General features: G+C 47.9%; 1 protein-coding gene across 2 annotated transcripts in view; it reads right to left on the bottom strand.

Annotated features, from left to right (window-relative positions):
- IWS1 (interacts with SUPT6H, CTD assembly factor 1) overlaps positions 1 to 17,667 on the bottom strand; it is a 114,508-nt gene that overhangs the window by 20,372 nt on the left and 76,469 nt on the right. For both annotated transcript variants that reach the window (XM_075340842.1, XM_075340843.1), the window contains exons 8-11: positions 15,761 to 15,843; positions 13,322 to 13,451; positions 13,080 to 13,197; positions 3,614 to 3,725 (exon numbers count right to left, since the gene is read on the bottom strand). In XM_075340842.1, the coding sequence (XP_075196957.1) occupies positions 3,614 to 3,725; positions 13,080 to 13,197; positions 13,322 to 13,451; positions 15,761 to 15,843 (443 nt within the window). The remainder of the gene's footprint in view (positions 1 to 3,613; positions 3,726 to 13,079; positions 13,198 to 13,321; positions 13,452 to 15,760; positions 15,844 to 17,667) is intronic.

Raw genomic sequence — 17,667 nt, 5'->3', positions numbered from 1 at the left:
CCACCATTTGACCCAGCACCTGCATCAGACGCCTGAGGGTATAACGGCGGGGCCTCAGGAGAGAGCGCACCGCCAACCGGAGTGACAGCTGTTTGTCTAAGGGCAACTTCACAAGTGCCGGCAAAGTCTCAAACTGCATCCCTAGGTACGTGAGACTCTGGGTCAGAGTGGATTTGGGAAGATTGACAATCCACCCGAATTGGCTAGGGTGGCGAGAGTGAGCGAAACACTCCGCTGAAGTCTGCGCTGGATGTACCCTTGACCAGAAGGTCGTCCAGATAAGGAAGCACTGCTAACCCCTGGAGGTGCAGGACCGCAATCACTGCCGCCATGACCTTGGTGAATACCCGAGGGGCCGTGGCTAACCCGAAGGGGAGAGCCACGAATTGGAAATGATCCTCTCCTATCGCAAAACGTAACCAACGCTGATGTGACACTGCGATTGGCACATGTAGATAGGCATCTCTGATGTCGATGGACGCCAGGAACTCCCCTTGGGTCATAGAGGCAATGACTGATCGCAGAGACTCCATGCGAAAATGCCGCGCCCGGACATGCTTGTTGAGAAGCTTGAGATCCAGGATGGGCCGGAAGGTACCGTCCTTTTTTGGAACTAGGAAGAGATTTGAGTAAAAACCTCTGAACCGTTCCTGAGCGGGAACTGGGACAATCACTCCGTTTGCCTGCAAGGACGCCACGGCCTGCGAGAAGGCGGCGGCCTTGGAGCAGGGGGAGTTGAGAGAAAAAAATCTGTTTGGAGGGCTGGAAGAGAATTCTATCCCGTAGCCGTGAGATATGATGTCTCTCACCCACTGATCGGAGACTTGCTTTAACCAAGCGTCGCCAAAGTGGGAGAGCCTGCCACCGACTAAGGACGTGGCTGGAGCGGGCCGAGAGTCATGAGGAAGCTGCCTTAGTGGCAGAACCTCCTGCGGTCTTCTGCGGACGCGCTTTGGGCGCCAGTTGGATTTCTGATCCTTGGCTGAGTTAGCGGACGAGGCGGAAGGCTTAGAGGATGACCAGTTGGAGGAACGAAAGGAACGAAACCTCGATTGATTCCTACCCTGGGCGGGTTTCCTGGTCTTGGTTTGTGGCATGGAAGTACTCTTCCCGCCAGTAGCTTCTGTAATGATTTCATCCAGCTGTTCACCAAACAGCCGTGAACCAGCAAAAGGGAGCCCAGCAAGAAACTTCTTGGAAGAAGCATCTGCCTTCCACTCTCGAAGCCACAAAATCCTGCGGATAACAAGAGAATTAGCTGAAGCCACCGCAGTGCGGTGAGCAGCCTCTAGCATGGCAGACATGGCATAGGATGAAAAAGCTGAAGCCTGAGCAGTTAAGGTAACCATCTCAGGCATAGATTCCTTGGTGAGGGAATGCATCTCCTCTAGAGAAGCAGAGATGGCTTTGAGAGCCCACACTGCTGCAAAAGTCGGGGAAAACGCGGCCCCCGCAGCTTCATACACAGATTTGGCCAGAAGGTCAATCTGACGGTCAGTGGAATCCTTAAGTGAGGTGCCGTCAGCCACCGACACAACGGTCCGGGCTGAGAGCCTAGACACCGGAGGGTCTACCTTTGGGGAGTGAGACCACTCCTTGACCACCTCAGGTGGAAATGGAAACCGGTCATCAGAACCACGCTTTGGAAAGCGTTTGTCAGGGCAGGCCCTGGGTTTGGTCACAGCGGTCTGAAAACTGGAGTGGTTAAAGAACACACTCTTCACTCTCTTAGGCGAGGTAAACTGATGTTTTTCTGCCAAAGAGAGTTGCTCCTCTGACACTGGCAGATTGAGATCCAGCACAGAATTAATAGAAGCAATCAAATCACTAAGATCTGAGTCACCTTCAGAGAAATCGATGGGATACATAGCCTCCGAGCCCCCAGTGAGGGCATCCTCCTCATCTTGAGAGTCAGCTCTTGAGACAGAGCCGTGGGATGGGGAGGGGGAGGAAACCCTGCGCCTTCTCTTAGAAGGACGGGATCTGGGATCAGATGATGAATCCTCCGTGAGCTCCGATGGACGGAGGTCAGAGGATAGGAGTCCTCTGTCAAGAGTATTAGAGGCACCCTGTGAGGGGGGCTGATGCATATTCATCAAAGTCCGGGACAAAAGCCCCATGGACTCAGCAAATGAGTGGGATATGGACCTAGAACAGGACTCTACCCAGGCCGGGGGTTCAATCACAGGTGCAGCAGCAGCCCGAGAGACCACTGGGGGTGAGACTCCAGGCTGTGGCACCGCCAAGTTAGAGCAGACATCACAATGTGGATAGGTGCTCGGCTCAGGCAGCAGGAGCTTACATGCAACGCATACAGTATAAAGCTTTGGAGCCTTGCTCCTTATGTGAGACATGCTGCTGGAGTGGGGGCTTTGCAGAGAATGAACCCCAGGGAGAATATACAGAGGTCCACAACCGGAGACCGGCTGTGGCTTACCAGACCGCTGAGCGCAGTGTTGTGTGCCCTCCAGATCCCGAAGCCCGGTCCCCCAGTCGCAGCACCTCAGCAGAGATGCAGAATGCAGGATGTCCCAGAGCAGAGTGAACTCTGCCTGAGAAGAGGGCGTTCCTATAAAAGAGCGGGAACTGGAGGGCTATAGAGACCTGCCGGGAAGGAGGGACGCCCCAGCAGTGGGGAGTGTCCCTCCCCTGTGTAGAACGGCCGCCGGGAGGAGCCGAACCTGTCCCTCTGCATGAGTGACATGCGAGGGCAGGAAAATGAAACTAGGCCTCCTGCGAAGCCAGGGCCTAAATTTAAGCGGCGAGGCCGACAAGCAGGCACCATCGGCGCGGTTCTCAGGGAAAAGCTAGAGAACCCGCCGGAAAAGTTAAAACAATCACATACAGCATACTCTCCCCTTACAATAAAGAACCGGGACCCCCAACATAAACGTCTCAGGTACTTAGCTGCTGAGACGCAGAGCCATGTCCCTGGGGATGAGTGCTCCGGTCCAACAGAATCCTCAAGGGGCTGTGGATGGAGACCGGACTCCTGCCAGGCATGGAGACCGTGCTGGCTCCCACTTCAAGCCAGAGCCCAGAAGGGATGGTGAAGGAGCGCGGCATGTAAGGCTGCAGCCTTGTAAATCAACCTTAACAACACCGCCGACATAGTGGGGTGAGAAGGGACATGCCGGGAGTCCAGACATGGACCCGCTTTTCTTCAAACTCTTTCCAAAAGTCAAACAAATCAGATGAGAATGCATGTGTGGATGTATGCCTCCTGACACAAAGCAATAAACTGGCTAGGACTGGCTCACCAGGGGGTGTATAAGCTCAGAGGGAGGAGCTACACTTTTAAGTGTAGTACTTTGTGTGTCCTCCGGAGGCAGAAGCTAAACACCCATGGTCTGGGTCTCCCAAAGGAACGATAAAGGAAAAACCTGCCTACTTCTCCAGCCTAATGAAATATAGTATTAATTTGCTCAGAATAAAGACATAAAGTAGTGTATTTCCTATGTCAAGGTCATCTTATGAACAGTAATACATCTATTATATGTAACCTAATGTTTACAACAGGTAAAATAGAAAATGTGTTACACATCTAACAAGCTAACACTTGGATTTCCATTCCTCTATGTTAAACACCTGTACATTTGCAGGTCACACTCACCTGCTCATCCTCCTCCGCTGAGGCATCTGCTCAAGATCCCTTTGTTCCCTCTCCTCTCTTGTCATCCCCTTGTAGTTGGAGGTCAGCCCAAAAATAGGTCGTGACCATTCATCTGTAGGTTTTCCAAAAATACAAGGTTATTGCAGCAATGTTAATTACATTCAAGCTACTTCTCACTAAAAAGTGAAAAGATTACGGTCAGAAAAGAAGGGAATTTTGTTTACTTACCGTAAATTCCTTTTCTTCTAGCTCTAATTGGGAGACCCAGACAATTGGGTGTATAGCTACTGCCTCCGGAGGCCACACAAAGTATTACACTTAAAAGTGTAAGGCCCCTCCCCTACTGCCTATACACCCCCCGTGGGATCACGGGCTCCTCAGTTTTAGTGCAAAAGCAAGAAGGAGGAAAGCCAATAAACTGGTTTAAGCAAATTCAATCCGAAGGAATATCGGAGAACTGAAACCATTCAACATGAACAACATGTGTATACAAAAAAAACAGGGGCGGGTGCTGGGTCTCCCAATTAGAGCTAGAAGAAAAGGAATTTACGGTAAGTAAACAAAATTCCCTTCTTCTTTGTCGCTCTATTGGGAGACCCAGACAATTGGGATGTCCAAAAGCAATCCCTGGGTGGGTAAAATAATACCTCGTGATAGGGCCATAAAAACGGCCCTTTCCTACAGGTGAGCAATCGCCGCCTGAAGGACTTGTCTACCTAGGCTGGCGTCCGCCGAAGCATAGGTATGCACCTGATAATGCTTGGTAAAAGTGTGCAGACTAGACCAGGTAGCCGCCTGGCACACTTGCTGAGCCGTAGCCTGGTGCCGTAATGCCCAGGACGCACCCACGGCTCTGGTAGAATGGGCCTTCAGCCCTGATGGAACCGGAAGCCCCGCAGAACGGTAGCCTTCAAGAATTGGTTCCTTGATCCACCGAGCCAGGGTGGATTTGGAAGCCTGCAACCCTTTACGCTGGCCGGCGACAAGGACAAAGAGTGCATCCGAGCGGCGGAGAGGTGCCGTGCGGGAAATGTAGATTCTGAGTCCTCTCACCAGATCCAACAAATGCAAATCCTTTTCACATTGATGAACTGGACGAGGACACAAAGAAGGTAAGGAGATATCCTGATTGAGATGAAAGGGGGATACCACCTTAGGGAGAAACTCCGGAATCGGGCGCAGAACCACCTTGTCCTGGTGAAACACCAGGAAGGGAGATTTGCATGACAGCGCTGCTAGCTCGGACACTCTCCGAAGAGACGTGACCGCTACTAGAAAGGCCACTTTCTGTGAAAGGCGAGACAGGGAAACATCCCTCAAAGGCTCGAAAGGCGGCTTCTGGAGAGCAATTAGAACCCTGTTCAGATCCCAGGGCTCTAACGGCCGCTTGTAAGGAGGGACGATATGACAAACCCCTTGCAGGAACGTGCGTACCTGAGGAAGTCGTGCTAGGCGCTTCTGAAAAAATACAGATAGCGCAGAGACTTGTCCCTTAAGGGAGCTGAGCGACAGACCTTTTTCCAATCCGGATTGCAGGAAGGAAAGAAAGGTAGGCAAAGCAAATGGCCAGGGAGAAACTTCCTGAGCAGAGCACCAAGTTAAGAATATCTTCCACGTCCTGTGGTAGATCTTGGCAGAGGATAGTTTCCTAGCCTGTCTCATGGTGGCAATGACCTCTTGAGATAGTCCTGAAGACGCTAGGATCCAGGACTCAATGGCCACACAGTCAGGCTCAGGGCCGCAGAATTCTGATGGAAAAACGGCCCTTGAGACAGCAAGTCTGGCCGGTCTGGTATTGCCCACGGTTGTCCTACCGTGAGATGCCACAGATCCGGGTACCACGACCTCCTTGGCCAGTCTGGAGCGACGAGGAGGGCGCGGCGGCAGTCGGACCTGATCTTGCGTAGCACTCTGGGCAACAGCGCCAGAGGTGGGAACACATAAGGCAGCCGGAACTGCGACCAATCTTGAACTAAGGCGTCCGCCGCCAGAGCTCGGTGATCGTGAGACCGTGCCATAAAAGCTGGGACCTTGTTGTTGTGCCGAGACGCCATTAGGTCGACGTCCGGCCTCCCCCAGCGGCGACAGATCTCCTGAAACACGTCCGGGTGAAGAGACCATTCCCCTGCGTCCATACCCTGGCGACTGAGGAAGTCTGCTTCCCAGTTTTCTACGCCCGGGATGTGAACTGCGGATATGGTGGATGCCGTGTCTTCCACCCACGTCAGAATCCGCCGGACTTCCTGGAAGGCTTGCCGACTGCGTGTCCCTCCTTGGTGGTTGATGTATGCCACCGCTGTGGAGTTGTCCGACTGAATTCGGATCTGCTTGCCTTCTAGCCACTGCTGGAAGGCTTGTAGGGCAAGATACACTGCTCTGATTTCCAGAACATTGATCTGAAGGGTGGACTCTTGCTGAGTCCACGTACCTTGAGCCCTGTGGTGGAGAAAAACTGCTCCCCACCCTGATAGACTCGCGTCCGTTGTGACCACCGCCCAGGATGGGGGTAGGAAAGACTTTCCTATTGACAATGAGGTGGGAAGAAGCCACCACTGAAGAGAATCCTTGGCCGCCTGAGAAAGGGAGACGTTCCTGTCCAGGGACGTCGACTTCCCGTCCCATTGGCGGAGAATGTCCCATTGTAATGGACGCAGATGAAACTGCGCGAAAGGGACTGCCTCCATTGCTGCTACCATCTTCCCCAGGAAGTGCATGAGGCGTCTCAAGGGATGCGACTGGCCCTGAAGGAGAGATTGCACCCCTGTCTGTAGTGAACGCTGTTTGTCCAGCGGAAGCATCACCATCGCTGATAGAGTATGAAACTCCATGCCAAGGTATGTTATCGATTGGGTTGGGGTCAGATTTGACTTGGAAAAGTTGATGATCCACCCGAAACTCTGGAGAGTCTCCAGCGCAACGTTCAGGCTGTGTTGGCATGCCTCTTGAGAGGGTGCCTTGACAAGTAGATCGTCCAAGTAAGGGATCACAGAGTGACCCTGAGAGTGCAGGACTGCTACTACTGCTGCCATGACCTTGGTGAAGACCCTTGGGGCTGTCGCCAGACCGAAAGGCAGGGCTATGAACTGAAGGTGTTCGTCTCTTAAAACGAAGCGTAGAAAACGCTGGTGTTCTGGAGCAATCGGCACGTGGAGATAAGCATCTTTGATGTCTATTGATGCTAGGAAATCTCCTTGAGTCATTGAGGCGATGACGGAGCGGAGGGATTCCATCCGGAACCGCCTGGTTTTCACATGCTTGTTGAGCAGTTTTAGGTCCAGAACAGGACGGAAAGACCCGTCCTTTTTTGGCACCACAAACAAATTAGAGTAAAAACCGTGACCTTGCTCCTGAAGAGGAACAGGGATCACCACTCCTTCTGCCTTTAAAGAGCACACCGCCTGCAGAAGAGCATTGGCTCGGCCGGGAGGCGGAGAAGTTCTGAAGAATCGAGTTGGAGGACGAGAACTGAACTCTATCCTGTACCCGTGAGACAGAATGTCTCTCACCCAACGGTCCTTGACATGTGGCAGCCAAATGTCGCCAAAGCGGGAGAGCCTGCCACCGACCGAGGATGCGGAGAGAGGAGGCCGAAAGTCATGAGGAAGCCGCTTTGGTAGCGGTTCCTCCGGCTGCTTTCTTTGGGCGTGACTGGGCCCGCCAAGAATCTGAGCTCCTCTGATCCTTTTGAGTCCTTTTGGACGAGGAGAATTGGGACCTGCCCGAGCCTCGAAAGGACCGAAACCTCGACTGTCCCTTCCTCTGTTGGGGTTTATTTGGTCTGGGCTGAGGTAAGGATGAATCCTTACCCTTGGACTGTTTAATGATTTCATCCAATCTCTCACCAAACAGTCTGTCACCAGAAAATGGCAAACTGGTTAGGCATTTCTTGGAAGCAGAATCTGCCTTCCATTCCCTTAACCACAATGCTCTGCGTAAAACCACGGAGTTGGCGGACGCCACTGCCGTACGGCTTGTAGAGTCCAGGACAGCATTAATAGCGTAAGACGCAAATGCAGACATTTGAGAGGTTAAGGACGCTACTTGCGGAACAGATGTACGTGTGACAGTGTCAATCTGCGCCAAACCAGCTGAAATAGCTTGGAGTGCCCATACGGCTGCGAATGCTGGAGCAAACGACGCGCCGATAGCTTCATAGATGGATTTCAACCAGAGCTCCATCTGTCTGTCAGTGGCATCTTTAAGTGCAGCCCCATCCTCCACTGCAACTATGGATCTAGCCGCAAGCCTGGAGATTGGGGGATCCACCTTTGGACACTGGGTCCAGCCTTTGACCACGTCAGGAGGAAAGGGATAACGTGTATCCTTAAGCCGTTTGGAGAAACGCTTATCTGGATAAGCGTGGTGTTTCTGGACTGACTCTCTAAAGTCAGAGTGGTCCAGAAAAGTACTCAATTTACGCTTAGGATACCTGAAATGGAATTTCTCCTGCTGTGAAGCTGACTCCTCCACTGGAGGAGCTGTGGGAGAAATATCCAACATTTTATTGATGGACGCTATGAGATCATTCACCATTGCGTCCCCATCAGGTGTATGCAGATTGAGAGCGGTCTCAGGATCAGAATCCTGATCAGCAACCTCTGTCTCATCAAACAGAGAGCCTTCCTGCTGGGACCCTGACCAGCGTGATGAAGTCGAGGGTTGCTCATAGCGAGCTCGCTTAGGCTGTCTGGGACTGTCGTCCGTGTCAGAGCCATCACCCCGGGATGCATGGGACCCCCCCGGAGCACGGATGTGTTCCAAAAGAGGGGAACCAGGGAGCATTGAATCAACAGTGCCCATGGTCTGAGTTACTGGTCTGGACTGCAAAGTCTCAAGGATTTTAGACATAGTCACCGACAGTTTATCAGCAAAAACTGCAAACTCCGTCCCTGCCACCTGGACAGTGCTCACAGGTGGTTCTCCTTGGGCCACCTCTAGCAGAGGCCCCGGCTGAGCAAGTGCTACAGGGGCCGAACATTGCACACAATGGGGGTCAGTGGCACCTGCCGGTAGAACAGCCTTACATGCGGTACAAGTAGCATAGAAAGCCTGTGTCTTGGCCCCTTTGCTTTTTGCGGACGACATGCTGTTGTCTAGCAATCAGGAGGGTATATAGCCAAGAATAGCGACCGTACAATGCAATGTATAGCATACAAGCATAAAGTACAAATGAACACTGCGGCACTAGTGGGGTGAGCCCTCGAGGGCTGCTTACCGCCCGCTGAAAAGCGGGTGTGTGACCGCCAGAATCCCGTGCCTGGGTCTCCCAGAGCTCGTGTCCCTTCTCCACTCAGACTGCAAACAGGAATGGCTGCCGGCGTCCTGTGAAGAGGGGCGGGCCGTGGGCGTGCCCCAGACAAAGTGCAGGAAACTAGCGTCCCACTGTGCCTAGTGAGGGGGGTTGGAGTATGCTAAGCAGACTCCAGCCCTCGGCGCTGACGTTCTGACCAGCGTCCCGCCCTTCCCCTGACTGGCAGGCCTGGGGGCGGGAACGAAACGGAACTAGGCCGCAAAAGCCGGGGACTCGATTTATAAGCGCCGTCGTCGTATAAGCACGGCCAGCGCGGAAGTCCCCGGCGCACCACAAGTCCCAGCCGCACCGCAGTGTAAAAAACCGCCAGCAGCGGCCGGCGCGGCAGTTCCTAATACAGAAACTCACTCAGCAAAGCTGCAGTGAGTAAAGCACCAGCGCGCCGCGCTGCTGTCCCCGGCGCACTAACACACCCAGCAATGCTGGTGTGTGTGCGCGATCTGTACGGGGACCCAGAGTACCTTAATGTAGCAGGGCCCTGTCCCTGACGATACTCATCTCCACGTCCAGCAGATTCCCAGGGGCTGTGGACGGAGCACGGTCTCCTGTGCTTGGAGACCGATAGGATCCCACTTTACCCAGAGCCCTAAGGGGATGGGGAAGGAAAGCAGCATGTCGGCTCCAGCCTCCGTACCCGCAATGGGTACCTCAACCTTAACAAACACCGCCAACAAAAGTGGGGTGAGAAGGGAGCATGCTGGGGGCCCTAGTATGGGCCCTCTTTTCTTCCATCCGACAAAGTCAGCAGCTGCTGCTGACTAAACAGTGGAGCTATGCGTGGATGTTAGCCTCCTTCGCACAAAGCATGAAAACTGAGGAGCCCGTGATCCCACGGGGGGTGTATAGGCAGTAGGGGAGGGGCCTTACACTTTTAAGTGTAATACTTTGTGTGGCCTCCGGAGGCAGTAGCTATACACCCAATTGTCTGGGTCTCCCAATAGAGCGACAAAGAAATAGCAAATCCTTTATTATATACCTATAAGAAGATCAATGAAGCCAAGCCAGAGATCAGAGGCTGCCGCTGTTTGTCCGCCTGAAGGCAACGCTGAGAATCAGCTATTTGACATGGCCGACTGCCGGGACAAGAGCGGCTTGGTGTTCAGTAGAAACACTTTGGTCTCAATCATTGAATACAGCAAGCAAACAGCCTGCCTAACATTACAGGACCACGGGATGGTATTTTCTCATCATTAACCCCTATACGATGGGGTAATTTTTAGCTTATCTTTTATTTTTTTATCTTCCCCTTCTTAAAAGAGCCAGAAGATTAATTTTTAGTTTCCATTGACCCTGACATATTAGACAATGTTTTTGGAGAGACAAGTCTTCACTTTGAATGACACCATGTCACTATATAATGTACTGAAAAATGCAGAAAGATTTTTTTTTCCATGTGAGATGAAAATGTTTTCTCTATTCTTAAACTTTTCCCCACTCCTTATTGCATTTACCAGTCCCCTTAGGGAGCTTGAAGCTGCAATTTCTGATTTCTTGTGCTGTATAGTGGATAAGCACTGCAATGTACAGCAGAAATGCTGACTTCCTATAAACGCCGACGCTCAGTCAGCGATCACAGGAACTACATCATTACAGACATAGGGGTCATTAGCTGGCCCCAGGCTGCCATGACAACCCATTGGCGTTCCACGATCACGTCACAGGGCCGCCAACGGGAGGAAACTACACGCTCAACTAGTTAAATCCCACTGGCAATCTCTGACAGCAGGATTTAATGTGAACATGCACAGCTCCGATCAAGCCACACCTATTAGAGACACGTCAGCTGGTCAGATCGACCGACACGTACGGGGAAAGATGGCGGCTCAGTGTGTGAGCATGCATCAAAGTGAGGGAGCAGATATTGGACGTACCAGAATGTCGATAAGGTGTTAATGATACCTATTTGTGGAGCTTTGTTTCATTTTTGTTTTATTTCTGGGAGGTGTGTGGATGAAAAACAAATTCTGGATTTTTGACCTATTAATTTCATATAAAAAAAAAACAGACTTACGTATGTTTGGATACCCAACTTTAAAAGGAGGGAGGGGGAAATCTAACATTCTTGTATTTTTTCTCCAGGTAATACCAATGCTAGAGATTGACTGTGGCATCTAAATAAATTAAAAAAAAAAAAAAATGCACTGACAAACGAGTTGCAGTTGCTGCTGTTAGAGACATGTGCTGGCTGTGTAATGTCCATTTGTGACAAAACAAAATTGAATGCCTTGTGTTCTTGAGTCTATTGGAAAACTGTAAAGCGGGGGCACGGGGGAGTAGTCGAGGGCGGGGATTCCCTCCGGTAGGCACCCCAGCCCCACTTCACAGGAAACATGTTGTGGTCCTGGCTGGTGTGTGATATTTAGGGCTTCGGTTGGTATGCACCTGTGGGCCACATGTGACTTGGCGTGGGCTGGCCAGGATCAGCTGTTATAGAGTTCAAGGAAGGAGACCACTGGTTCTTCATAAACAAGATTTTACTGAACAGTGTTTGGTGGATGACCAAGCACAATATGTAGGGGGCACATAGCTTATCAGATGTTTCCTTTACAAAAGTACTACAAAACACAGTTCCTTAACATTCATTTTAGAGGTTACTGTCCCGGTTATTCCAGACCTTCTGCCACAACCCAGCTGAGCAAAAAATAACGTTCATGAGAGTCCTTCTAGAGTCTGCACGTGGTTCCACAATCTCCCAGCAATAGGGATCAGTGACGCTCCCGGATCTGCCGCCCAGGACGGAATTCTCGTCTCACCTTCACCAACATGTTGGCCCGTTTCCTTTCAGCTGTAAGCTACCTGGGGCCTGCTACTAAGCGCCCATCCACAGACCCTAAAAACACAAGTATCGCTTGACCAGTCCCAGATTTCACTGCTGGTCTAGTCTCTGGGTGCAATCACCTTCCAAAATCTCGTGGTACTTTCTCACTACCCTTGCTTAGTCTTTCACTCCATCCTGCCACAAGTCACAGGAAGAATGTGACCAAAACGACCAGACGGACTTGTACGTCTGTACTCTGGTCGTTCCCCAACTGAAGTCTTAAATGGAATCAGTCTCTCCCTCAGCAGTCGCTCCTCCCCGATCGGCTAATCCCTACTGTCACATGCCCTGCAGTCGGGTGACGAGCAACCTATCTTACCACCATCATATATGTTAAAACCTATACTTTACATTACTTTCTTTTATATCATTACTTTATATCTTATCACATACTGTATATATGTATATTTACACATATATTTTAAAAAAAAAAAAACGCATTTGGCACCAGACTAAGTGATCATAATAAATAAGGCCTCAGAATGTTGGGCCATTAGATAAAGGCTTACCCAAACAAAAAGGCCTCCTGGACTGGCTCCCCGAACCGCCTTTCTTTTGGTAAGCCTTTATCATGATCACTTAGGCTGGTGCTATTACCTACATTGATCCATCTATTTCATCCACCGCCTGTGATCGGTCTTACTTGAACCCTTTATATTATGAGCCTAGGCTTCAGCCTTACCCATATTTCCATTTGCGGTATCGACCTTTACTAATCTTTTTCTTCTTGTTGCCATATACTTCTTAGTCCAGGTGACCCTCTCCAAACTATTCTGTTTTTTGGCTTCCTGGAACCATTTTTTTTTTTGTGCTTTTGGATATTTATATTATACAATTTTATTGATAGTTATATACCCAGCACTCAGGCACTTTTTTTTAATTATCTGTACTGTAATTGATCTTGTGGTTCACGTGACCCTGGTGTATGTTCCTTATCCCATGCCTCTATTGTCCTTTCTACTAATTTTTACATATGAAATAAAACTAACTTTATTGCATGTAATTGCTCCCTTTTTTTCACTTTTGTCAAATTGTATTTGGAGTATGCTGCCTCTTGGCCATTCTGGGGGGCGTATTCATGCCCTTTTGAAGTATGACCTATGTGATACATTAAGGCGAGACCATGTGGCTCCTTGCTTGGATAATAATATGAAATGTGTAGCACATCAAAGCTGAGGCGATATCAACAAACCAAATGGGGTTAAAATCATCATTAGGCAAGTGTCGTCGCTATCATCGTGGTCATTGCTTTTCCTCCAGTTCTTTTTTCCCCCCTTACACAATTACAGAAAAATAATTTTCGGGTCATAAAAAAATAAAGATTTTAATATACATACTTATCAGCTTGCCAGCAATATCCTTGTTCGGCCGGGACTCTTTAGGGTGCTTGTAGAGATACATAACAGCTCTACCAATGCCACTGTGTTTTAGAGTCTCCTGACTCACACTGGGCAGCTGTACAAAGGAAAAGAAAAAAAATTATGTCACACATGGTAAATCCCCCCCCAAAAAACGCAGACCAGATAAGCTTACTGAAGGGCCGAGAAATAAATCCTAGAAGTATATGAGGAATTCTCACCTCTTGAAGTATCTTAAGCAGTTCCTCTCGGATCTTTAGTGCAGGTAAGCTGCGGTCAGGAAGAGGGGAAAGCCATTCTTTTATGGCAGACATCACTCCGCTGTCGATAAAGGTCTCTTTTAAATCTTGCCTGTTATAGAAGGTCGCAGGTTAGTAACATTCAAACTTTTAGGGTATATTTTAAAAGCTTTACTTTGTTATTGTGACTCCATTATTTCATAGACAAGAACACGAAGATCTCATTTTGTTTTCTAGAGGGAGAAAGCACATCTAAACAACTGCAAATAGCCGACCAACCTGCTAACATTAACGAGTAGTCGTCATGTTAATTTATTTATAAATCAATAGTACACATGAAAACATTCAGGTTTGTAATATATTGCATTAACCCCTTCAGCCCCCGGGCACTTTCCGTTTTTGTTTTTTGCTCCCCTTCTTCCGAGAGCCGTAACGTTTTTATTTTTCCATCAATCTTGCCATATGAGGGCTTGTTTTTTGCGGGACGAGTTGTACTTTTAAATGAAACCATAAGTTTTACCATATAGTGTGCTGTAAAACGGCAAAAAAATTCCAAGTGCGGAAAAATTGCAAAAAAAAAGTGTGATCGTACAATAGTTTTTGGGATCTTTTATTCACCGTGTTCACTATATGGTAAAACTGATGTATCTACGTGATGCCTGAGGTCGGTGCGAGTTTGTAGACACCAAACATGTATAGGTTTACTTGTATCTAAGGGGTTAAAAAAAATTCACACGCTTGTCCAAAAAAAGTGGCGCACGTTTTGCACCATTTTCCAAAACCTGTAGCATTCTCATTTTTCGGGATCTGAGACTCAGTGAATGCTTATTTTTTGCGTCTCGACCTGACGTTTTTAACGGTACCATTTTTGTGCAGATGCTACGTTTTGATCGCCTGTTATTGCATTTTGCGGCGACTAAAAAAACGTAATTTTGTCGGTTGGAATTTTTTTGCCGCTACGCCATTTACTGATCAGATTAATTGATTTTATATTTTGATAGATCGGGCATTTCTGAACGCGGCGATACCAAATATGTGTATATTTTTTATTTTTTTAACCCTTTTATTTTCAATGGGGTGAAAGGGGGGTGATTTGAACTTTTAGGTTTTTTTATTTAATTATTTTTTTTTCACTTTTTTTTTATTATTTTACTAGTCCCCCTAGGGGGCTATAGCAATCAGCAAGCCGATCGCTCTTATCTATCTGCTAATCACAGCTATACAGCTGTAAACAGCAGATTCAGTCACTTTGTTTCACCCTGCTCAGAGCCGGGTGAAAACGAAAGTGAAACTTCGTAGCTGCAGGCGTCATCACAAGACCCTGTGCTACGATGGCAACCCCCGAAAGTCACGTGATCATGTCAGGTGCAGGTGCACTTTGATCTGTCCTGCTGAGGGCAGACCAAAGTACTATAATGCGCAGGCACGATGAAAGGTTAAAGACCGCCCATGCATGTAGACTACAATACTTGAGCAGAAAAAATCAAAGTGTGCCTGCGCAGGACCTGACTGCTGGCTAGTGTGCATGATGTAGGATGCGTCATACACATGGGCCTCAGAAGAAAAACGGGGATCACCGTAGAGAGGAGGCACCGGACCAGAGACCGGACAACCCACTAGGCGATTATTCTAAAAGTGTTTTTTTTTTTACATTCTACAGAGCGACCTAGGCTCTTACATACAGTATTGCTGTATATAAGGGCTCACTGGTGCTGGACGCAGCTCATAAGGGAAAAACCTGGTGACAGGTTAGCTTTGAGAAATCCACTTTTTTCTCCTCCTGAACTGATCACGCAAAATTGTCAAATCAAGGGTAAAATCTGTATTCATCAAATCAAGCACAGATTTTTTTCCTATTACTGAGATGGGAGATGTCAGTTTGTGCTCATAACATTTTATGGAGAACTGCAACTCACGGTGGGAGAATTAGCAATAGAACGTCTGTCGGCCTCTAGCTCCTCCCCCTTCTCTATGAATTTTAGAAGCACCAACTGTCACCTGCCATCTGAGTAATGGGAACATTTGTCTTTACTGAATACAAAGTTTACCCGTGAGGTGAGGGTGAAAGATCAATCCAGAAAGGAAAGAAAAAAAAATTGACAAATTAATGAAAATGAGCAACTTGTTAGGTATCTTATGTGTACTAGTGATTTACAGTATGAAACTAAAACAACAGATACTATAACTTAAGGCTGAAGTTAATAAAATAAGGCTAAGTACATTTTTCCCCAAGTGCATTGAAAAACCTTTATATATTTGTTCTGGTAGACCTGATTTAACACCATTGTGGAAATTGAACAGTACAAAAGAAATGCCTTTTCCTGCAGCTTTTCTGAGATCCACAGCAGCACACAGGCAGCGTGAAAAAGGGGTGTTAATCTTTGGGTACAATACTATATCTGTATATTTTACAGTCCTTACTTTTTAAGATGCATCACTACAGTGGGAAGCAGAGTTAATTTCTTCAGTGCTGGCTTCTTGCTGGAGTTGAGATTTCTATCTTCCTACAAAAGATAAAAATATATTTTCTTTCTAGGAATGAAGCAATCCTAACGGCTTTCTGGTGAATCAAATAAAACTTAAAAAGGGGTTGTCCAGGTCGTAAACTTTTTTCTTAGTTACATGAATATATTTTTGGCTACAATCATTTTTTGTAATTGAGGTAGAGCAAAAATGTTGCCGTTTGCCTTCTCTAGAATCTGTGTTGGATTGTCTATTGATGGCTGCAAAATTCGTTAATTGAGAATAGGTCCGTTACTTGTTCTGACAGTACAAGGAGAGTTTATAATTCTTGTCTATTTTTGAGCTCCTCTCAGCTGATGTATGACCAAACACCACATCAAAACCTGTGGAAGCAAAAACAGTGCAAAATTTTTATTGAAATTTAGTTGAAAAAATGATTAGCCCCATGCATTTAAAGGGAACCTGTCAGGTCCCCTATACCGAACCCAGCAGCATTCACATCTGTATGACTAACTTCCCTTACTAACCAGCCCAGTATAATGCTAATCACTTCATTTAATGGTTAAAAAAAAAAAAAAAAAAAAAAATAATTTATAAACTCCGCTTTTCCAATGCTAATTAGGGCATTGACTAATTGGCCCTCTTTTCATGTCATCATGCACCCATGATTTCCATGAGCCAGTGTCATCACCAGCTCCTAGAAATCTTGCACATGAGCGTTGCTTATTTCAGTAGTGTCACTGCCTTCTAAACCGGGTGTATGCGTCCTGGCTTCATAGAGGCACACTGCACATGATCAGGAGTGTAGAAGCTGTTCTTTTGCCTCTCTGAAATCGGGATACATACACCCGGCTTCAGAGGTGCAGTAACGCTGTCAAAATGAGCCACAGTATGAGAGATTTCCATGGAAAGAGGCCTAGTCTGGGTTGGAGGGCATAGAGGACCAGAAAGGTTTGCTTTAAAGGTGTGGGGGGATATGGATCTGGCCCTAGTAAAACTGCCCATCTAAGGTCAACCCTTTATGTCAAGCTCATCAAGAACTGCACACAGCGCTTACGGAAATATTTTTGAAAAACAATCAGTCCTAAAAAGAAAAAAAAAAATTTTTTTATAATATATTAAAATTTTTTTATATATATATAAATATATATTAGATTTTAGGGGACATTTCCTCAGCACTGTAGTTAAAAGCCAAGATCATGCTGGTTTGGACAAATGTACCATGTTCTATCAAAAATACGATGTACAGACTCACCCTTGGTAAACCTGGCTTTTGCAGCATATGGTGTTAGCCTAATAGGTTATGTGCCCATGTTGCGTATTTGCATGCAGTTACGCTGCGATCTGCACTGCAGCGTAACTGCATGCATCCTGCGTCCCCAGCATACTCTATGAAGATTATGCAGGAGACGTGCGCACGTGGCGTATTAGAGCGCAGCACTTCGGCTGCTGCGCGAAGCGCGCGTTCTAAGAAGTGACAGGTCACTTATTCCGTGCACTCTGCATGCAGTCCCCGCTCTCTCTATGGGAGGGGCTGCACTGAGAGCGTATGGAATCTGCTTTTTTTTTTTCATTACGGACTCTTTCTGCAGCGCTTTGAAGCGCACGTGTGCTGTTCAAATCACTGCAGAAATTTCTGCAGGGACAGAACGCTACGTGCGCACATAGCCTTAGGCAGTGAAACTGCGCCCAGTAAGCAGGTTCTTTCCCTCTATACTGCTAGAGACTGACTCCTACTGATCATGTACAAGCAGCAAGTAGGAAGACAACAAAAAGAGCCTGTCCCTGAAGCTAGGTGGGCAGATATAGTAGCCTGAATATAATAAAGGGGTACTCCAGGAAGATAAATTTTTATTTACAAATCG

The sequence above is a fragment of the Anomaloglossus baeobatrachus genome, chromosome 3, assembly GCF_048569485.1.
Source record: "Anomaloglossus baeobatrachus isolate aAnoBae1 chromosome 3, aAnoBae1.hap1, whole genome shotgun sequence".
NCBI classification, from domain to species: domain Eukaryota; kingdom Metazoa; phylum Chordata; class Amphibia; order Anura; family Aromobatidae; genus Anomaloglossus; species Anomaloglossus baeobatrachus.
This window is presented reverse-complemented; position numbering and strand designations above follow the sequence as displayed.